This window comes from Megachile rotundata, chromosome 2 (genome assembly GCF_050947335.1).
Source record: "Megachile rotundata isolate GNS110a chromosome 2, iyMegRotu1, whole genome shotgun sequence".
Lineage (NCBI taxonomy): Eukaryota > Metazoa > Arthropoda > Insecta > Hymenoptera > Megachilidae > Megachile > Megachile rotundata.
In genome coordinates this window covers 17,227,241-17,251,754 of record NC_134984.1, presented here as the reverse complement: position 1 = coordinate 17,251,754, position 24,514 = coordinate 17,227,241, and the positions used below count along the sequence as shown (strand labels likewise).

The 24,514-nt window shown below is 40.5% G+C and overlaps 1 protein-coding gene across 1 annotated transcript in view; it reads right to left on the bottom strand.

Moving 5' to 3' along the window:
- LOC100875326 (uncharacterized) overlaps window positions 1–24,514 on the bottom strand; it is a 155,531-nt gene that overhangs the window by 102,841 nt on the left and 28,176 nt on the right. The window contains exon 5 of the mRNA XM_076528978.1: window positions 995–1,245. Coding sequence (XP_076385093.1) covers window positions 995–1,245 — 251 coding nt within the window. The remainder of the gene's footprint in view (window positions 1–994; window positions 1,246–24,514) is intronic.

The following is a 24,514-nucleotide window of genomic DNA, read 5'->3' as shown; positions in this document are numbered from 1 at the left end:
AATCTAAGAAACATCCGATGTATCTTTCTGAACAAAGTATGCGTAATAAAGTATCGTAACGGCGATCAGTGCTAATTATCGCCTCATCGACGGTCAGCGAATTTATTACACGAGAAGGAAAATTTTGCAATGGAAATCGCATATAACAGTTGAAGAATTTGCATCCGATCTACCCAAAGTATATCTTAGTAACTATCAGTGCTAATTAACACCTTTTCAACGGTCAACGTGTTTATTACATTTAATACGGGGGTAAAAATTGTACAGTCAAATGTGCAAACTGGATAAAATCTAAGGATTCGCATCCGAGGATCTATCTTGGGCAACAAAGTGTATCTTAATGACGATCGGTGCTAATTAACACTTTATCAACGGTCAACGTGTATATTACATTTAATGCCCGGGTAAAACTTTTGCAATGGAAATTGCAAACTTGTTATTGGATAAGATCGGGGAATTTACATCCGAGGACTCACCATTTTCAATAAATTATAACTTAATAACGGCCGGTGCCGATTAACACGTCGTTGATGGTCAACGCGTCCATAATGCGGGATGAAAAATTTTGCGGTAGCGAAGTTGTTATTGGATAAAATCTCGACATCTGCGATCCAAGATCCGTTTCCAAATAAATTGTAGCTTATAGCAAACGGCGGTAATGAACGCGTTGTGGACAGCCGACTCGTTTACCGCATTAAATACGGATGAAGTCAATTTCGCGATGGAAATTGCAAATTTGTGACGGCATCAAATCTGCGGTCAGAAAAATCTACCTTGTCCTATAAATCACATTTTAGCACGCGAGATTATACGAGAACACGCAACTTTGTAACAATTAGCGCTAATTAACGGTCGATCGAGGTGGTTAATGTCGTTTATTACCCTCAGTACGGAGATGGAAATTTCTTTCCGGATAAAATCTAATTTACGGGATAGAATGAAGTTGCTAAATCGTCGAAAGTGTCGGTACACGCAATTAAAAGTAATCACTCACCGGTGTGCCAGGATGACGATGGTGATCCTGCAATAGGAGACGTCGTTGATGCGACGCCGGCAGCTCCTCGCGATGATGATGATGATGACGATGATGATGATGCCGATGGTGATGCAAGATCGAGGCGGAGGCCGGCTCGTGCAGTAGCAACCGACGATGATGAAGATGATGCGATACCGTCGCCAGGACACCCACCAGTGCCCCGACTATCAGGACGAGCACCACTGACACTATGTAGCTACTTGCGCTCACTATCGACAAAAATTATACGTTCCACGTTAATACCCTTCCACTCTACTCATTACGTGATATCAACTTTAATAATAACATATGATAATATGACGATAATTATCGTATGTGATACACATACTATAATACTTGTACAGGAATTTGATAATAATATTTAATGTATCTGATAATATAATTACTGCTAGAATAATATGACAGCATTATAATAATGCCAGTAATATGATCATGATTATGATATGTGACATATGTGATAATTATCACATGTGATACACATAACAATATCATATTTGTACAGGATTTTATTACAGTACTTAATGTATATGATAATATAACTGCAGTTAAAATAACATCACAGCATTGAAATAATGCCAGTAATATGATCATGATTATGATATGTGACATATGTGATAATTATCACATGTGATACACATAACAATATTATATTTGTACAGGATTTTATTACATTACTTAATGTATCTGATAATATAATTGCTGTTAGAATAATATGATAGCATTATAATAATGCCAGTAATATGATCATGATTATGATATGTGACATATGTGATAATTATCACATGTGATACACATAACAATATTATATTTGTACAGGATTTTATTGTAGTACTTAATGTATATGATAATATAACTGCAGTTAAAATAACATGACAGCATTGCAATAATGCCAGTAATATGATCATGATTATGATATGTGACATATGTGATAATTATCACATGTGATACACATAACAATATTATATTTGTACAGGATTTTATTGTAGTACTTAATGTATATGATAATATAACTGCTGTTAAAATAACATGACAGCATTGCAATAATGCCAGTAATATGATAATCATTATGAATATGGCAATACGTTAATAACCGTAATAGTGATGACCTAACCTAACAGTAATAACAGTTGCAACAATGTGAAAGTGTTGCAACCTAACCTAACCAGATCAAAAACCTAACCTTACCACATCCAATAGCACCTATTAAACTCATGAACTATTTACAATTTTCTACAAGGAGCAAAGTTTACAGTACTAAAGTACATTATTTTTTAAAAAGAACTGAATAAAAAACTTGAATAAAGATATGTTTAACTATGTGTAGAACTATGCAAGTTGCTCAACTAAGAAAGGAACACTACAGCTACAACGTAATCTATATGACAGTGATAAGTGATAGGCGTTTCTTTTTTGCGGTAACATTCCTCTCTAGACCATTTCCTGAGGGATCCAGACGTTATTCAGTGAAATATTATTCGAGATAAGTATGTTCCTAGAAAACGATATCATCGTACATTGATCGAGCGTGTACATGTACTCATTACGTACATACCTCGTTATGTCCATCTCGAAACGTATTACAAAAACAGGAACATACGAACTATTTATTATGGTCGCACTTCATGTAACTATACTGATACTGTAATTCTCGTAAAATAAGAAAATGTGCTTGAAACATTAGCGATTTTATTATCATGATTGTCGTTAGTGTTGTCACGAATTTATGTATGGCAATTTGGAGGTGCAGGAATTTTGGGGTGGAAGAATTTGAAGGCATAGATATTTGGGGATGTTGGGATTTGAGGATGTTGGGATTTGGGGATGTTGGGATTTGGGGATCTTGGGATTTGGGGGTTTAGGAATTTGGGGGTGTAGGAATTTGGGGGGCTTGGAATTTGGGGGTTTAGGAATTTGGGGGCGTAGGAATTTGGGGGGCTTGGAATTTGGGGGTTTAGGAATTTGGGGGTGTAGGAATTTGGGGGGCTTGGAATTTGGGGGTTTAGGAATTTGGGGGCGTAGGAATTTGGGGATCTTGGGATTTGGGGGTTTAAAAATTTGGAAGCGTAGGAATTTGGGGACCTTGGAATTTGGGGATCTTGGAATTTGGAGGCGTAGGAATTTGGGGACCTTGAGATTTGGAGATCTTGGGATTTGGGTGTTTAGAAATTTGGGGGCGTAGAAATTTAGGGACTTGAGATTTGGAGTTTTAAGAATTCGGTGGCGTAGAAATTTGAGGACCTTGGAATTCGGGGGTTTAGAAATTTGGTTACCCAAGAATTGCAGCATACAGAAATTTTAAATTTAAAAAAATACAAAATTCAATAACTCTGATATTAAAAAATTAACCAACTATATTCAACCCCCATAGTCAACCTATTGAATTCACAAACATGTCCATATAAAAAAGAGCCATATAATGCAACCAAGCATCAATGAATTTCAATATTTCAAAATTTGTAAATATGAAAATTGTTGACTGTAAAATTGTCAAGTTCACGTGTGTTATCGGAAGCATACAAGAACGAATTCCCCTCAGAAGGATTGAAACTGTGAAGAGTCGAGGCTCGCAGCGGGACCGCTTTTCAACGGCGTCGTTCGCGCGGCAATGCACGAACGTATCGACTAACTTCCTGCTTCCAGTCAATTTCGTACGTGATGCGTGAAAAAGACCCGAGGCACGAACTTCGGGACGAGTTTCCTTCCTCGGGGACGGGGCCCTTCGCGTCCCTTACCCGTCCCGAAAGTCTACGAACCCGGAAAATTTCTTATAGTTGCACCTCCGACGCGACGTCTCCTTGCTTCCTCTTCGTCCTCCGAGAAATTTCGCGAAATTGTATTTCAAGCGTAACTTCGCTCGATCCTTCCTTTATTTTCTGACGTTCAAAGAAGAAATACGGTGTGGAAGAAATTATTGCATACACGAAATTATTCTTTGGGTGACTCCTTTCGATGTTAAGTTAATCGATCGAAGCTCCAGGTGTTTCTCATTTTTAATATCATAAAGAATAATTCTTTATATCATATAATTTTGTAATTTTCATAATATTTTATTTTGTGGTAATAGCTATTAAGCTGAAATTTAAGTAGCGAATGCAGAATGTTTTAAGTTATAAATATTGCTTGAGAAATATTTTTTAAATGACCCTGAATATTAAACATATGCGCAGTCGGTAGCAATACGTCATAATTATGCGCAGTGAAGTTCTTATATTAAATTCCAATGTATTTATTCTGTGGACTTTACTGCGCATGTTTATCGCTTTCGGTTAGCTACTGCGCAGAAGCTGAACATTCGAGGTGACAGTCAAGGTTGTTAATAAATTTCTTACATTTGTAGCGGTAAAAATCAACGTTATAACTTTAAGATATTTTAAAAATGAAGTTAACAAATTTACTGACTTATATATTCATAAATTTATAAATTATCAGATTGTACATTTGCAAATGTTCAAATTTCTAACCTCAAAAGTAGATAACCTAAATTAACTACGTAACCGAAAGTAACCTAAATAAATTCTCCCGAAATTAATTACATGAAATAAAATACATTATTCGTAAAACAAGTTCCAGTCATAATTTAAAAAAATCCTAATTTCCACTCGAAGTCAACCTTTCATAATAATCGCGATAATAATCCATGCGCCTCGCATCCGCTTCTTTCGCGGTATTTAACGCGCTAGTCCATTAAACGTACAAAAAGTCATCCGGTTTTTCTCCGTAACACTCAATATGGCGGTGTCTGAGCGATCGACGGCACGGAAGAAAGGGCAAGGTGCACGGCGGGCAAGAAAAGAGCGTGCAAAAAGAGACGAGCATCGTCGCACGCTTATAAGTTGCCGTGTGGCCAAAGAGGTAAGAGAGAAAGTGTGTGTGTGTGTGCAGGAGGCAACGATTGGTGGGACAGGACGAGACACGACCATAAAACCTTATCAACGTTCATCATCGCCGGTTCAACGGTTTGAGCTGCTCGTCACCCAACGCTCGTTAAACGCTCTACGAGTCGCGACGGTGCACCCTGTGGCCCCGTTGGTCACGTCGAGACGCTAACAACGGCGACGAAAAAAACAGACAGGAAAGGGCGAAAAGAGGTCCCTGACCCTGGCTCGAAGGTTCGCCGAAACGGTCGCGCACCAGTCGCTTCGTTGTGGTTAAAGGACTCTGGCTACACTCTGGTGCAATGTTACCTTCTGTTGCGAATTTTAGTGTTCATCTTTGCTGATTTGTAAGTGTACAAGTTCTAATTTAGGAATTCAATAAATTATTATATTCTCAAGTTTTTGAATAGTTGATTTGAATTAATTTTTGATTCCACATTCTTAAATTTCTACACCCTCAATTCTAGGTTTCCAAATTCCTATATTCCCTAATTCCACATTTCCAAATTTCTATACCACCACTTCCATGTTCCCAAATTAATATATCCTCAATTCTACATTCCAAAATTCTTATATCCTTTAATTCCAATTTTACAAATTCCTATATCTCCAATTCCACACTCCCAAATTCCTGTGCCCCCAATTCCAAATTCCCGAACTCTCACGCACCCAAATCTCAAGTCACCAAGTCCTCCAATCCCCAAATTTCCAAAGCCCCGAACTTTCACGCCCCCAAATCTCAAATCATCAAATCCTCCAATCCCCAAATTTCCAAATCTCCTAACTCTCACGCCCCCAAATCTCAAATGACCAAACTCCCAATCCCCAAATTTCCAAATCCCCCAACTCTCACACCCCCAACTCTCAAATGACCAAATTCCCAATCCCCAAATTTCCAAATCTCCTAACTTTCACATCCCCAAATCTCAAATCACCAAATCCTCCAATCCTCAAATTTCCAAATCCCCCAACTCTCACGCACCCAAATCTCAAATCACCTAACTCTCAATCCCCAAATTTCCAAATTCCCCAACTCTCAAATGCTCAAACTCCTAATCCCCAAATTTCCAAATCCCCCAACTCTCACACCCCCAACTCTCAAATGACCAAACTCCCAATCCCCAAATTTCCAAATCCCCCAACTCTCAAATCACCAAACCCTCCAATCCCCAAATTTTTAAAATTCTCCAAATTTATGTATGTAAATGTCCTTACACGTATGACGCAAATTGCTCCTTAAACCTCAATATACCCGTGTCCCAAAATCCCTCGTATTTGAACGAATGTTCGAATATCAGTAGGAGAGACATTTCTCCAAAATTTCCCCGACATATTAGCACACCCACGTTTCGTTTAACGTCCCTTCCACGTCAGACAGAAACTTTATCGTTATTAGCCGACACACCCTGAATCTTGACGTGTTTGAACGCCGAAAGCGAGTCCGTGGCTCTCGGTTCGCCGTTGGAGTCCAGAGAAAAGGTAAGGTCGTGTCCCGAACAAGTTTGGCTCCTGTGTCGTCCAAGCAGGCCCTGTTCGTCGCTAAACATTTCTCGTGTCAATATTTGACGGAGCGGTTAGGATGTCTGGCGTCTGGACGATACCCAAAAGGACGAAAATCCTTACATCTAACTTAAACGCCTCGAACACGTCATTCTGGGATCGACATGGTCGAGAAGATCAAGGTTAACGATGCTTGTTATGCAGCTCGTGTTTTTCATTTTTATGATTTTGAGGGGATTTTAGGGTAGGGGTTTTTTAGGGAAGTTGGGATGGATATGAGGATTTTCATATTTTCAAATTTCTATATATCCAATTCCAAATTTTCAAGTTTCTATATACCCAATTCCACATTCTCAAATTTCTATTTTCCCAATTCCAAATTTTCAAGTTTCTATATTCCCAATTCCACATTTCCAAATTTCTTTACCCCCTAATTCCAAATTTCCAAATTCCTATGCCCCCAATTCCAAATTTCCAAATTCCTATATCCCCCAATTCCACACTTCCAAATTCCCATATTCCCCAATTCCACGTTTCCAAATTCCTATATCCCCCAATTCCACACTCCCAAATTCCCATATTTCCCAATTCCACACTCGCAAATTTCTATACCCTCTAATTCCACATTTCCAAATTCCTATATCCCCCAAATCCACGTTTCCAAATTCCTATATCCCCCAATTCCACACTCTCAAATTCCCATATTTCCCAATTCCACACTCGCAAATTTCTATACTCCCTAATTCCAAATTTCCAAATTCCTAAACCCCCAATTCCACATTCCCAAATTCCTATATCCCCTAATTCCACATTCCCAAATTCCAATGCTTCCAATTCCAAATCCCCAAATTCTCAAATCCCCCAACTCTCACGCCCCCAATTCTCAAATTACCAAATCCTCCAATCCCCAAATTTCCAAATCCCCCAACTCTCCCATCCGTAACTCTCAAATCACCAAACCCACCAAACCCTCCAATTCCCAAATCACCAAATCCTCCAATCCCCAAATCACCAAACCTTCCAATCCCCAAATCTCCAAATTTCCAACACACCATTTTCTCCATGGAAGTCAGATTTGCCCCCGACTGTACGCACGAAAGGGAACTGTCAAGGAGCGTATTCACCGGCAAACAGTTCACCAACACTGTTCGCAAACAATGCTCGCAAGAAGTTCGCAAACATTTTATAACACTACGAGAACTTTCCAGCGAACACTGCTCGTAACGCAGGTATCCACCAACAGTCCTTCAACACCCACGTAAATATTCTGCTTCGTTCGCTCCCTTCGTGCTGCAAATTTAGTATTTCTTCAAATGGAGTAACTCGGTGTTAAATACCTTCCTACGTAATTAATACTGACAAGGATCAAATATGGGAATTTTTGCTTGAGATAGAGCGTAGGTGTCATAAGTGACAGTGTCAAAACGTGTCATTATATGATTGCGGGGTTCTTTCGAGAAAAATTATATGATAGTTCTGCGTGGTTTGTATATTAGTTTAATGTGATGGTATCAATCGCATAATAGCTTGTTCTTTATTACACGTTTTGCATTTAAATTTCGCGGGTGAAGCGAGTGTTTGAAGATATGACACTGCCGCCATTTTAATCTTTGTCATCATAATCTGACTCCAAATTTAGATCGATGGCTCTGTATATTAGGATTTAGTTGTTAGAAATAAAATCTGAAGAAATCTTTAGATGATTCTTGTAGATAGTCCTCTGTTTCTTATTTCAAACACGTTGCATTTCGAATGTACCATTTGCACTCAACTTTTCATTGCAACTTCAGATCTTAAATGAAAGACTTACTCACCTATCAAAAATCTTAAAATTTACTAAAAATTGCACCTTTCAAACTCAACCTATATTACCTGTATCCTTTCAGACAGTCCTTTGTTTTTTATTCCAAACATGTTGCATTTCGAATGTACCATTTGCACTCAACTTTCCATTGCAACTTCAGATCCTAAATGAATGCCTTACTTATCTATCAAAAATCTTAAAATTTACTAAAAATTACACCTTTCTCAACTGTATTACATATTTCTGACATTACCTATCATCTCAAAGTGCCATTTCAACTGCCCACTTTCACCAAACTTGAAAGTCCCAATTTCAAGAGACCTAACCTACACCAGTACATTTTGAGTGTATCAAATAATCATTGCCCCTAAATTATTACACCTAGTGTCTGAACGCTTTCCGTGCAGATTACACAAAATCGTGTGGCAGAAAGAGTAGCTCGAGGATGAGGACGTCGACTCGTGTGCACACGCTCGCCTCCGCTTATGATCGTCGGAGACGCAGGAGGGGAAGGAAGCCCGCGAAAGATGCAACCGCTCGATGCACCTGCCGTCGTTGTCGTGCGGACGCGCCTTGTCACGCCGATTTCGGTCCGGTCCAACGCGAGAGAGCCCCAAGGAAAAGGAAAAAAGTGTTTCTCGGCTCTCGACGATACTTCGACCCGTCGTTACCTCTCCCTCTTTTTATTCCACGATGGACGCACGCTGATTCATCCTGGCGATCGCAGCCTGCGCTCCGCACAATACGATCGACCTCGACCGCCGATTTCTATAGATTTTCGCTAAGCTCGCCATCGACCCGAAACTGGGCGACGCTCTAATTTTCAGCTCGGTGAACGAACGCGGAATTGGTCGAGTAGCCATTCCCTTTTTTTTAATGGCTGTTTCTCACGGTGGCTTCGACGTGTCTCTGACCGAGACGATTTGGGGTTTGGAAGAGTGGTGCTGGGATAAATGGGAGTTTGAGGATGTGAGGGTTTTGGGATTTGAGGATTTTAGGGTTTGGGGATTTGGAGATATGAGGAGGAAGGTGTTTTGTTTCTTAGGGTTTGGGAATATGAAGATTCTGGGAATGTGGGATAAGGACTGTAGAGATTTGAGTGTCTTCAGAGAGAATTTAGGATCATATACATTTGGGATCTTAGGACTTGGGAACCTTCGAATTTTGAAATCTAGAAATTTGTACATGTTGTAATTTTTACACGTTGTAATTTATACATACATGTTTGGGTCTATAAGATTTGATGACTTTAAGAGATGCTCAACTTTCAGAATCTACAACACAAGGAACATTGAGTGTCTAGGAATGTGATGACTCAGTGAAGTTATAAGTATTTAACTTAAACATCCCTTGGTTTCGATCTTAGACATCCCAGTGATCAGTTTCTATCTCCATACGCTATGTCCACAATTTCCCAAAATATAAAATATTCACCAGCAATTATAAGAACTATATTTGTGCAGCACAAGCATTCTCGAATTGTCAAATTTCAGCAGGGAATAGTTCGCGACAGGCCAGAATATTCGACACCCCCGAGGGTCGGTTTCTATCTCGATGCATACGTGCCTGGCGGCCATGCGTCGGGCTTAAAGTGCATCCACACACGCACACGCGTGCACACGTATTCGTTGTATACGTAGCAAAAGGGAGTCGGTTGCAGCGCAGGAGGGGCCTGGGTTTGGGGCCCGTCGCGTGTTTTTGCCCCCCGTCTGGCCCCCACTGCAGCTCATCGTTTTTTGTCTGGTGCACTGCATGCGCTGCACCTCCTGCTCCTCCGGCTTTCTTTCTCTCCACAATGCACCGCGTCCACTGCATCGCCGGTCTAAGTGCACGCACACACGAGCGACCACCTCCGAGCAAGCTGATCGCGGACGATATCGAAATATAAGACGCGGAGCCTTCGCATTTTTCAACGTTCGATCCACGATATTCGAAACTTTTTCGTACGCCTTCTTGTTTTGTATCCAAGGAGACCACGACCTTTGCATCGCCGATTTCGGTCAAACTTTGCATAGTTTTAGAATGTGGCGGAAATAATACATTTGCTGAAGCATAGAGCGCAACTTTTGGAAATAAGAGAGATATTTAGGAGTCTGGAATTTATTGTTTCTTTCGTGTTCTATTAACTTTAGGTTTCTTTAGGACAAGTACTTTCGCAAGTACCAGATGTCTTTAAACACTGACAGAGAAAATTTTTGTATATGTCTAAACTTAAGAAATTAATGTACCTTAAGTGCCAGTACTTTTCACTTCAAGATTCAAATGAACAGAAAGTAGAACATAAATTAATGTAAAAATCACTTGTTTATCCACACAAAAATTTCAAGAAAAGCATCCTAACAAATTTTGTAATTTGCTAAATTAAAATTGTTAAATTAAAATAAATAATTTATGAATCTATCCTTCGGATCAGTTTAGCAATAAAATATTTTACCATTAAAAAAGCTAATATTTCGCTAATATTTCCGACACGAATAACGCGTTTGAAATCAGCATCGCGATCGTTCGAAAAAGGGTAAAAGGAAAAAAAGCGAGGTTTTTCCCTCTCGGCGACGCATTTAAAACGTTCGCGTGCAGTTCGATCGACAAGCCGCGTCGCGACGCGTATTTGCAGTCTGGCCGCGCGACATTCGTCACGGTTGAAATGCAAAAATCGCGGAAGTTCTCGCCATTTGTCGTTGCCGCGGCCATCGAGCCTGGTCGCGTGTATTTACGGATTACAACACCGGTTAATTGCCATATATTTTCTGTCTGCGAGCAACGGCACGTTCGCGTCGCGTCGCGTCGCCGCAAAAAGAGTATCAAAGGTCGCAGCGTCGCGATTACGACATCGTCGCGAGCGCTCGCGCGAGTTTTCCACCTGCACACCGATCGGAAATCCGGAACGTGGCATTCACGATCGTTGTGTAACCTCGCGGCTGATCGTTAGCGAGTTAAACGCACGAACAGCCTTAATATCGTCACGTGAAATCACGTGGCTCTGCGTTGTTACGTGATGATCGCAAAGTCTGAAACGTTAGAACGAGATCTTGGATGGGAAAGTTTAGATGTAGAATTTTCCGTACTTGGAAGTTGTAGAGTTAGATGTAGAAATTGGGAGATTTTGGAACTTGATGTTTGAGAAGTTGAAATGGGAAGTGAAGAGATTTGTGGAGTTAGATATGTGGATATGTTAGGCGTTGGATGAAAATGTGACGATCTGACAATGTAAAAATATGAGAATGTCAGAGTGTGTAGATTTTGTAATGCAAGGACTTAGTGACTATGTAACAAGCTTATTAGTAGCATAGTTGTATCTAAACCCTTGCTTCAAGTACCTAATCCTACATCCAGTACCATCAACCATCTTAATTTCCGGCAAACCATTGGGAGATTTCGGAATGTGATGTTTGAGAAGCTGAAATGGGAGATGAGGAGATTTATGGAGTTAGATATGTGGATATGTTAGGAGTTGAATGAAAATGTGACGATCTGACAATGTAAAAATATGAGAATGTCAGAGTGTGTAGATTTTGTAATGCAAGGACTTAGTGACTATGTAATGAGCTTATTAGTAGCATAGTTATACCTAAACCCTTGCTTCAAGTACCTAATCCTACAAGTACCTAATCCTAATCCTACAGTACCATCAACCATCTTAATTTCCGGTAAACGATCGATTGACATGCAAATACCTGCGTTCCAGCATAGACACAATATACCAGTTATCTGCAAACATTACGCTATTATATACCTTCTGATAAATTGCATCGGATTTCTTTGTGAGTCAAACAGCGTCGATAATATCAAACAGAAGCGTCGAAAGAAACAATTAGAATTAACCTGCCATAAATGCAGCATGCAACAGCGCAACAATGTTCGACACCGGCTGAACGTGCGCGAACTCTCCGCGAAACAGAAATTAATTTTCTCCGAAGGACGAGCTACAAGCTTCTTTATAAATTATTAAAACTTTCGCGCCAGACTTCTCAGGCCAGGATATCCACCTTTGTCGACGAGTCTCTCTCATGAATATGTAGCCGACCAGAGCTGTAACCGGGTGTCGGCAGTTTTTTCTTTTAAGCCGACGCGAAACTTCGTTAATCCGTGATCCGTTCTGCATTTTGATATCAACGGGGAAACAGACATGCCCGCTACGCGATAAACGAACACCGGCCCGAACGAGCTGTTAAGGTTTCGTTCGCCGATTTACATGAAGCCATTCGACAAGTTCAATGTTAATTCCGATGAAATGCAGATCGATTCGTTTACCTTGTTGCTGGGAAGGTACGATGTACTATCCCAGTTTCCGCAACATTGTTGCAGTGATAGACAGCTGTCTTTGGGACCGATTGAATTATATTGAGGGTCGAGGTTGCGATTGCTAGTTGTGTATTTGATCCATGTTCAAAATTGTGTAAATCGACTTGATTTGAAATTGTAATGAACAAGAATTTTGTGCTATTCTGTTGCATATCAAAATATGAAACTTCTAAGGTTCAGTGACTTCAATGAGTGCCAAAAGAGTCAGAACTTCCACAGTCCCAACATTCCAAGATTTAAAAGTTCCCCAAATGTTCCAAAATCTCCAAACATAACACAATATAACCTTAAATCCACAGACAAACTGGACCTGAAACCCACAGTCAAACTTGACCTAAAATCCACAACCAAACTTAATCTGAAACCCACAGTCAAACTTGACCTGAAGCCCACAACCAAACCTAACTAAACTTCACCAAGCCTAACCTAAAATCTTTCCAAACCCTCACAACACTGCATAGAGAATACCATCATCCTTCAGATCACGAAACACAAATCTCGTCTAATTATTCGATGAAAAACAATGGCTACAAAGTCGCCTGCAGAATGCCACAGAATGGCTGACGCGAAAACGAAGACGAGGACGAAGAGCGCAGAAATTAGCGTCTACGGGACAGACAACATGGAGACTCGGGGTAGAAGTGTGTAACGATGGACTAGACGCCTAGACACTTGACAGACTTGTGCTTTGCACAATAGTAGGAAGCGCTAAAAATAATCCGGCTCGGATCCACGACGTTCTGGCCTTGGCCAGCCTCGACTCTCAACCTACTGGTTCCTCCACCCTCTTCTTCTTCTTCCCTTGGAGTCTTCTTTGTAGACGTCCTGCATTTTCCTGCTTCTACCCTCTTCCTCGGAGACTCAGACTACAGACTTGGACTCAGAGTCATTAGACTACATCCTCAGTCTTATGGCGGTAACTCGTATCATTAGTCTTGCTGGTAGTCGAATTTTTGCTTGTATTTCTAATGACTTGGTACGAAATGCAAAAATTCTGGTAGCACCGGTTGCTGGCAGAGGATGGTCTTTTGGAATGGTCTTCGACGTCATGTGTCTGCTTGGTTCTTTTTTCCATCTTCTTCTCTTGGACTAATGGTCTTCGTTGATGTCCTACACCCTTCTACTTCATTCTTCCCCTTTCTTCTTCTTGTGAAGCAGTGAATGTCCTACACCTTCGCCTTACTTGGTTCTTCTTCCACCTTTTTCTTCTTCTTGTGAAGTAGTGGTCTTCGTGTTTTACACCTTTTCCTTACTTGGTTCTTCTCCCACCATCTTCTTTTGAAGTAGTGGTCTTCGTGGATGTTCTACATCCTCTGCTTCTTCCATCTTGCTCTTCTTCCTGTGAATTAATGGCCTTCGTGGATGTTCTTCTTGCTTGGTTCTTCTTTCACTATATTCTTCTTCATCTTGCTTACACCTTTTTGTTTGCTTCTTCCTCCACTATATTCTTCTTCATCTTAAACCAACGGTCTTCACAAACATCCTACACCTTTTGCTGACAGGCGCTCATTTGTGCCAGTCCTAATAATTCACCACACATATATGGCTGCAATTGATCAAAGCTGAAAGTATATTCACATACTGTCTCAAATTTGAAAATATTGTATACAGTAACTAGCATTACTGCAATAATTTCAGCAGTGTTACAGCAATCAGAAAAATATAGAAGGAAAAGACTCCTCAGGTTCTTCCGAATTCTTAAAGCTTGTGAGCACATACTGCACGTGACCAGTTAAGCTGTTTATTCGAGGCAGGAATTCTTCTCGTGGTTCGTCTTTGCTCGATGGACCCTTCGATCCTCTTGACACTTCTCCCTTGACGACTCCTATCACAATTCCCCGGAAGGCTTCTTTTATTCCTGTCGTACCGTATTTTCTTCGGTTGTGTTTAACTCTCCAGTCTCTCTCGATCGCCCCTTTCACAATGGCTGATCCTCTCGTATCGAACGGGAGAATACAGGGTTAGGAATCGTGATTCTATTTTGATTTACTCGAATGGTATAGGCAATCGAGCTGGCTTCGGATAAATATGGCGAGTAAAGAAAGAATTTGTGCATTTGGAGATTAGAGAATTTTCATTTTGGGTAAATGAGGTTAGACACTTAGAAATTGGAGATATGGGATTTTCATAAATTTTGATGTCAGAAATTTAGAAATTGGGGGTGTTACAGAATTTTTAATTTGAAGATGGAGATTTGAGAATTTAGGGATGTGGAAGTTCTTCTCTATGGAAGTTCAACCCTCAACAAAACCATCAACCTTACTGAGTTCTTCCCCTAAGAGGGGTAATTTACTTCATCCTCCTAATTTATTACCGTCACTGATTTAACATTACTTTCCACGATATAAGAATGCAAAATAAAATTTTTCTCCTGCTAAATAAAACTTTCTCCTCCAAAATAAAATTTGTCTCCTTAAAAATTAAGAAAATAAGCAGTGATACAACCGGATAGAAAAAAATAGATGTACGTGAATACACAGGGAAAGGCGTATATGTGGTAGTGCTATGTGATTTGTCCTCGAGCTCTACATTGAGATCCTTGCCCCAGTTTCCAGATTCTAGGCAATCAGAAACGTCATCGATTTAGAGAAACGCGGCTGACGTATGTCGTTTCGACGACACGAACCACCGGCGACGGGTCACGCGTTGATCTTCGGTGCATTCTGCACGCTCGGTTACACCGAGAGAGATCCTTATCGTCCCCATTGTTACTCCGTCTCGTTTCCTTCCCTTTGTTCTCCGCGCCTGCTCGAACGCCGGCGACGCGCTTAATAAATAGATAATTACGTTGCAGAATGCGTTGCTCGCATTGTCCGTGGACTATTTTTAAACGCGATCACGATGACTTCTCTAGTTTTCAAAGACGGCTCAGACTTTGCGCGTCCTTTGTCCGATGCCTTTTTTCTCTTCTCCGCTTCATTGTCCATGAAACGCTCTTACGATCCTTAAGCTAGACCTAACTGACAATTAGTCAACGATTTCATTTCCTTGAAATCACGCTTGTATCGTTGCAATTCTTATTTTGAACATTTTATAATTACAGAAATAATTTTCTGTGCAAAGTCGTACCAAGGTTTACCATCTAAAAATTCAGAAAATAAATAACAAACTCAGGTTACAGGAGTGTCATTTTGTTTCAACCATCTTATATTTACATGATACAGAAACAATTTTCGTTACGAACTCGTACCCTAAAATTCAGAAATGTGAAACGATAAATAAAACGAACACTCAGGTTTATGTGAGCGTCAGCCATTTTGTCTCGCCCCCTTTATATTTATACGACGCTGTAATAATTTTCTGTACCAAAGTCTACCACCTGAGAATTGAAACTTGTGAGACAATATATAAAATGAAAACGGAGACGTACACTAGAGTCCTATTCAAAGGACTATCGCCTACATAGCACCTCGGTATCGAAGTAGATGTTGGAACGTAAAGGCAAGCATAACGGTCTCGAGCGATCCTGATCATCGTAGAAAGGATATCGAAGCTCACAGAATCTCGAGACCCGTTACAGGACATTCTCCGGTTACCCGTTGTCAACGTGTCAATCGTACCGGAACTGGGCATATTTATCACAAGCCGTGTCGGCTAAAAGCGGTATCGTATCGTGTCGCGTCACGCTGCTGGACAGAAGGCACGCTCGCGGGGCTGGTTTCGATAAAACGAGGCGCTGCTAAGCTCGTTCCCCGTCGCCAGATAAACTAGGAGTCTCGTTAAGATCGACGATACGACGATTTCGACGACAACCACGGGCCCGTCGGTGAAGAGCGATCGTTAAGGATCCCCTAACGAGGCGCCGTGCAATCGGGACAATAGCGGAGATCCACCACTAGCTCGTCCAGCCTCTATGAGACTACGTGTGCTTCGCTTTGCCCCTTGGATATCGTGCAAACGACACGGGCTACCACGGTTTTCATCTTACCTCCATTCTTCCCTTCCGTATACCCTTCTGTTCCCTCGCAGCCCTAACAGGCCGTATCGTTGGGACCGTATTAACGAGGAAACGATGGAACTCGCGACACGAACTTCGACAGCTATTCTGTGTCACGATTTGGTAGATTCTTACTGTTATGTTTGCTGCTTGCTATTTCTTTGTTGCAATTTTGGGGAGGATTTTGGAATTTGAGGTGAAACAGTAGGGAATTGGAAAATTTGGATCTGGGAAAAATTAGGCTTGGATGATTGGGGAGTGGTGAATTGGGAGTTGGGAGGTTTGAGACTTGGAAAATTTAAGAATTGGGAAATTTGAGATTTAGGAAATGTGGGAATTTGACAAAGTGGGAATTCGTCAATGCGGGAAGTGGACAATGTGGGAATTGGACAATGTAAGAATCGGACAATGTGGTAATTGGACAATATGGGAATTGGGAGATGTGGGAATTAGGAAATGTAGAAATTGGGGAATGTGAGAATTGAGAAATGTGGGAATTGGAAAATGTGGAAATTGGAAAGTGTAGAAATTGGGGAATGTGAGAATTGGGAAATGTGGGAATTGGGAAATGTAGAAATTAGGAAATGTGAGAATTGGGAAATGTGGGAATTAGGAAATATAGAAATTGGGGAATGTGAGAATTGGGAAATGTGGGAATTGGAAAATGTGGAAATTGGAAAATGTAGAAATTGGGGAATGTGAGAATTGGGAAATGTGGGAATTGGGAAATGTAGAAATTGGGGAATGTGAGAATTGGGAAATATGGGAATTGGAAAATGTGGAAATTGGAAAATGTAGAAATTGGGGAATATGGGAATTGGGAAATGTGGGAATTGGGAAATGTAGAAATTAGGAAATGTGAAAATTGGGAAATGTAGAAATTGGGGAATGTGAAAAGTGGGAAATGTGGGAATTGGAAAATGTGGAAATTGGGAAACGTGGAAATTGGGAAACGAGGAAATTGGGAAACATGGAAATTGGGAAACCTAGAAATTCCAAAATTCCCACATTGAAAAATTTAAGAATAGAAAAACTTGAAAACTGTTAAATCCAAAAATTAAAAATTCCTCACTCCGCTTAATTTGCAAACTCTCCAACTATCCAAACCTGAAATTCTCCACTCGTACTTCCACTCCCCAAATAAAAAAATTTCCACATTTCCCAAGTTCCAACCCTCCAACTTCCGCAGCTCACCCTAAAAAAACCACAACATTTTCCCGAATAATTATGAACACCTAAGACGAAATTTCAAAAGAAACATACATGAATCAGTGCGGTGGCAGAGGGAACAACAAAGAGGAGCGTGCTTGTTTTTCTCCGCATTTCTCGCGGAACAGCAGGAGTTCCGTGTGACCCACGCGCCGCTGAAATCCTCGAATTCCATCCGTGGCAAGCGAGACGGAAAGTCGTCCTTGGTCCGTTAGGTCTGTGCACCAGCCGTGGGCCGAAAGGTTAACCTCGAAATCAACGACGCGTGGAACAGCACGGGAGTTCCTCGTCTTCTATTTTCTCTGCTTTTCAGCCGCTCCTCTCTCGGCTACAGCGCCTTATGGCGACCGTTTAACGGGACCGGACATCAATTACACGCGCGAATCCGCTTGCGACCTCTTCGATCCTACTCGTTATACACGATTAGTATATTTCTCTCTTTTCCTTTTTTTCTCTATTCTGACATCCTTTTTGGTTTGCGATAACGGTGTTCATTTTTGGAATTTTACTCAAATCTTAGTTTTATTGGAGTCTGGAAGAACTGTAGGTGATGTTGTATGTTCAAAGAATAGGACACAATATGTGCAAAATAAAACGACATGATAATATATCTTTAAATAATATGATAAATAATACGATACCAGAAGGTATGTACCTTCTTTATATGTATTTATATGTATAAATATAATACAATGCATAAGAAAGAATAAAATATGAGAAAACATTTAATGAAAAAATTGAAGAACAATTTTAAAAAGTACAAAAACATGTAGATGTCTATAAGAAAGACAAATAGGGAAGGAAAAAAATATATGAAAATAAAAAAATTATTAATTCATGCACTGAGGGATTTGAACTTGCGACAACGCACGGTGATGATCAGTACACTGTGCGTTTACCACCTTCGCTATTACAACAAAGTAACTGCGTTTGTTTAATATATTATTTCTATATATGAACGTACTAATTATAAACTATTTTCTTAAGTAACGAATAGCAACAAAAATACCCAATTGGACAATGTGGGAATTGAGAGATGTGGAAATTGGGAAATGTAGAAATTGGAGAATGTGGGAATTGGGAAATGTAGAAATTGGAGAATGTGGGAATTGGAAAACGTGGAAATTGGGAAATGTGGAAATTGGGAAATGTGAGAATTAGGAAATGTAGAAATTGGGAAATTGGAAAATGTGAAAATTGGGAAATGTCGAAAATGGGAAATGTGAAAATTGAGAAACGTGGAAATTGGGAAATGTGGGAATTAGGAAATGTAGAAATTGGGGAATATGAGAATTGGGAAATGTGGGAATTGGACAATGTGGGAATTGGGAGATGTGGAAATTGGGAAATGTGAGAATTGGGAAATGTGAGAATTGGGAAATGTAGAAATTGGGGAATATGAGAATTGGGAAATGTGGGAATTGGACAATGTGGGTATTGGGAGATGTGGAAATTGGGAAATGTAAGAAATTGGAGAATGTGGGAATCGGGAAATGTGGGAATTGCGAAACGTGGAAAGTGGAAAATGTGGAAATCGAAAAATGTAGAAATTGGGAAATGTGAGAATTGGGAAATGTGAGAATTGGGAAATGTGGGAATCAGGAAATGTAGAAATTGGAGAATGTGAAAATTGGGAAATGTGGGTATTGGGAAATGTGGAAATTGAAAAATGTAGAAATTGGGAATGTGAGAATTGGGAAATGTGAGAATTGGAAAATCGAAGAGAATGTTGCATATCTCTAAGAGAATGCAGCTCGATCCCAAAAAAAAATAAGATCGATATCTCGAATCGGGTCATCGGTAGTCTTTATTACGCTTTGTCGCTAGTTACGTAAAGCTCGATCGCATTTGCATTTTGAAGCAAACACGAACCACCGTCGCGACACGCTCGTTCTTCTTGGCACGAAGAGCACGCAATACGTCACGCGTCTCGTCTCGTCGGAGAAGCGTCTCCGCGTCTGGCGTGCTTTTTTCTCCTCGCTCGTCATTGTAACAACGTTACTCGCAATTGCACGGCCCGGTGCTGATGCACCGACCACTGCCACTCGGTGCAGACGCAACAGCACCGTGATGCACTTTTCAATCCGTCTCTCATTAGAGAAAGTACCTTCAATTGCGTCCCATTGTCCTTCGACGTTGCTGCACCACGCCACCATTTAACGACCATCTATTCGAGGTTTTTGGGTGACGAACGTTCTATGAATGGAATACACGTTGCTTCGTAGCTCGCAATTGTCTTGCTCTGAATGGTGGTTCGTGTTACTTGACCTGCTTAACGCTTTCGTTATAATGGATGGTCAGAATGATTAAATTGATGCCACCGGGAATTCAATTATGTGATGGGAAATTCAGGTCAGATACCAGACTCTATGTTTACGGACTATGAAATTGTTAAGTGACTTTGTGAAATTGTTAGGTGGAAAGACTGATTATAAATGGAAAATTAGATATTGCTAAATTTTACAGTTTCAGGGGAATCTTTTTTGCGAGACATTGCCAGCTAATTGTGGATTATGTGACAAAGTATGAGATCTGGTTGATTAGCCTTGCAGGAGATTCTAGGGTCTGCCTGAGTCTCATAGAAACATTAGAAAGTAGCCATTTTATGAAATCTACTATGTTAGATTACCATTATCCAAAGCTATAAAGACTCTAAAAAGGTCTAAAAATTTTAAGCTTCATAAGTCGTAACATTTCAAGCTCCATAGGTCCCCACATTCTAACAACCCAGAGTTTCAGAACTGTTCAATGTCCAAACTGTCCAATGTCCAAACTATCCAATGTCCAAACTGTTCAAACGGCTCCTAGATGTCCACATCGTACCGCAACTAAATACATGGCACCAAGCTTATCCCAGAATTACCCCAAGTTTTAATCCCTCTAATCGAATTGATATACCACATGGACCGTGGGCAGAAAATTGACAAGGTTTCGGAAAACAAAGTTGGCCGTGGGATGACGCATTACGTAAGATCGCGGGTGGCCAGGGTCTGGCATTAGTAGCACGAAATTGATCGCAATTTCCGGGAACGTTTCTATCCTCGAGACACGAGGAGGAAACGAGTCCAGGTTGGCGCGACGGTAACCCACGCGTGCAAACGCGTTGCCGCCTTACACGTAACGTTATCGTGCTAAGTGTTACGTGTTAACCCGCTGTTAAGGAGCGCGTCCTTGGTCGGACGAACAAGCGTCGGATATACTGTTATACATAGAGCGGTTTTACATAAGGCAGTTACGGGGCTACCGTTCCTCCCTCTCGACTATGCCAAACATATAGCTGACTCATTGTCAAACGTGATCCTCTGGTAATTTGTCTCGACTCGAGAATAATTTATGTATTGTCGCACGCGGAGAGAATATATGATATGGGGAAATACCTGGACGATTAGGTATCGATTAAAACTTTGCACTCTAATGGTGAGTCGAGTTCAGTCAGATGAAGTGAAATAAATATTTTTTGACTGAATGTACAGTTATGTATGATGTACAAGTGGAACGATAGTGGGACAATTTATCAGATGCGTCAGTCAAGATAAATTTAGGGGTAAAACGTTAAAACGAACAAAGAAAATTAAAATGTTGAGAGTATTTTATATTCTGGAATCCTTGATAGTGCAACTTATACTAACTGTTAGTTAGACGACGAAAAGTACATTCCCAAATCTACAAATCCTTAAGTCGTCATATCTTTAAATCTCTAAATACTTTAGGTCATTAAATTACCAAATCATCAAAGTTCAAAAATCCTGAAACCCCAAACCCTGGAACTCCAAATCCTAGAACCCTAAATCCTAGAAATCCAAATCCTAGAACCACAAATCCTAGAACCTCAAATCCTGGAACTCCAAATCCTAGAATCCCAAAGCCTGGTACCTCAAATCCTGGAACTCCAAATCCTAGAACCCCAAATCCTGGAACTCCAAATCCTAGAATCCCAAAGCCTGGAACTCCAAATCCTAGAATCCCAAAGCCTGGAACCTCAAAGCCTGGAATCCCAAAGCCTGGAACTCCAAATCCTAGAATCCCAAAGCCTGGAACCTCAAATCCTCGAACTCCAAATCCTAAAATCCCAAAGCCTGGTACCTCAAATCCTGGAACTTCAAATCCCAGAATCCCAAAACCTGGAACCTCAAATCCTAGAATCCCAAAGCCTGGAACTCCAAATCCTAGAATTCCAAATCTTGGAACCTCAAATCCTCAAACCTCAAATTCTGAAACCTCAAATCCCAAAATCCTCAAATCTGACAATCCCCACCTAACCAAGACCCTAAATCTCTTAAATCCCCAATCCTCAGATCTCCAAAATCCCCAAATCCCCAAACCTTTAAAATCCCTAAATCCCCAAAATCTCCAAGTACCAAAGTTCCAAACGATTAAACTTGAAAATTGTAAGTTCTCGCTGGGGGCTGTTCGAGAGACAAGGTGTTTCGTCCATGGTACACGCGCGAGTGACCGAAGAGCCCGCGTTCGAGTACGATTTCGTGATGTACCGGTGTAGCGTGTGCAATATGCATCGAATCATTGACGAGTACGTTCACCTCGCAAGGCCAATTGCGTTGCATTACATCAACGACGACGACGACGTCGCCCCTCTCGGCCCCTTTTAAGTTCCTCGTAGGCATTCAATTCTAAACGCCTGCTGAATAATATCGTGCGGTGCTCGTGAATGATCGTCACGAAACGGCCACGTGGTGGACCAAACAATGCGAAAACGCGAGAACGTTTCGTTGACGGATGGTCCGCGTGTGCTGCAACGTTCGACAATGTGTTTCTTCGAGAATCTCGTTCAATGAGGATAGTTCTACAAGTATAAATTCTTTTTAACCTTTCTCTATTTATTATTAATTAGTGATTAAGCAATTATTCATGGAATTTGTGGACCAAGTATTTTAATATTATAGAGATATGTTTATTTAAGAAAATTCTTTGTAATTGTCCAGAAATGAACTATGGCTGCAAAAGGAACATTGCATTGTTTTGGCTCTTGATCTTGTTGATGCGGCCTGTGGATGCTGGCACGTTTTTACTCGTAATTAAAATGTTATTGTATGTTCGAAGGTTCAGTTGCGTAACAAATGTGTAAACACGTGTGTTGGTACAAGAGAATGTACAGTGTTTACGCGAGTCGTAGACACTGCAGCGGTAATTCCGGTGGAGCCATTTTGTGGAGGTGTAGACAAGTGAGGATGCAGGAATTTTCGGATCTAGGCAACTTAATTATTGCTGTGGCATTAAGACTGACAAAGAATGCTCAAATGTTAGAGACGTTTTCTATATTACCATTGGTGGATGGATAGGAATTAAAATTAACCACGAAATTGAATCTTGGTGAAAATGTGAGCCACATTCGTTTCAACAGTTACTTGCGTCACGTGCAAGAGAAGACATTGCAAGGCAAGATGTTAAATCTTAAATGTTAGAGCAAATTTAATTCGTGTGTACGTACAAACTTAGAGAAAGTACCACTGATCAGAAATCTGCATACATTGATAAGAAATAAATCTCGTAAACACATTCTCGCAATAATCGGCAAGCCTCCTAATCGATCGTCGGTAACGTAGGATCTCCGATCAGCCAATCTCAGATTTCAATTCCCCCGAATCAAGTTTTACCGTCGAACGCCATTAGAATCGTGAATTTATGGCTCGTTTTATATTCGCGTTATTTTCCCGCGAAGGAACAGTGGTTAGCCGTAAATAATTTCAATCCACCTAGACCGTCGAATGCACCGAGAGTATTATTTACGACGCGGGTTTCTCTAGGTGCAGCCTAGACCAGCCACGGATAGGATACGATTACATCATGGCATAAACAGTTGGTAATAGTGGCTCAAGGTCTACTATGCGCATATACGCGTCTCGACGCCGCCACCGCTGCCATTCTAACCAACCCAAAGCCGTTTTCCTCTCTTTCTGCTTCTTTCTCTGCTGCGAGAACGATCGCGAGCCTTCCAAGCCGATTGCCTTTGCGAAACACCACCTCCATTTACGAATCGAACGATTCTTTTGCTTACAAACGGTCTCGATCGTGTCGATCGTATATTGCTAACAATTCGCACGCGTCTCGGATCCTATCCACTTTGGTGCACGATTGCTCTGAAGAATAACTCGAGGAGGATCTACAAGACTGTGGTATCTTCGTGTACTCAGCATTTCGAATTTGCAAGTTTATTTGAAGATTTCCAAGTTTACGAATCTTTGCATACAATTACAAATCCACAAAGTTGCAGAACCACAATGTTGTTAGTCTATAAAGTTGTAGTCTATAACGTTGCTAGACCACAAAGTTGCTAGCCCACAAACCTGTTAATCAACAATGTTGCAAATTCATATCCTTCAAATGTCACAAAATTCCAAATTCATAAAGTGACTAGTCCACAAAGTTGTTAGTCCACAAAGTTGCAAGTGCATATCCTTTAAATGTCACAAAATTGCAAATTCATAAAGTGACTAGTCCACAAAGTTGCAAGTTCATATCTTTAAAATGTCACAAAGTTGCAAATTCATAAAGTGACTAGTCCACAAAGTTGAAAGTTCATATCCTTAAAATGTCACAAAATTGCAAATTCATAATTTTCCAACGTCATAAAGTTGCAAATTCACAATCTTCCAACATCATTAAGTTGCAGATTCATAATCTTCCAATGTCACACAATTGCAAATTCATATTCTTCCAACATCACAAAGTTGCGAATTCATATCCTTCCTACGTCACAAAGTTGCAAATTCATAATCTTCCGGTCGTCACAAAGTTACAGATTTATAATCTTCCAATGTCGCAAAATTGCAAATTCATAATCTTCCAACGTTACAATGTTGCAAATCGATGAATTTCCAAATCTTCGAATGTCT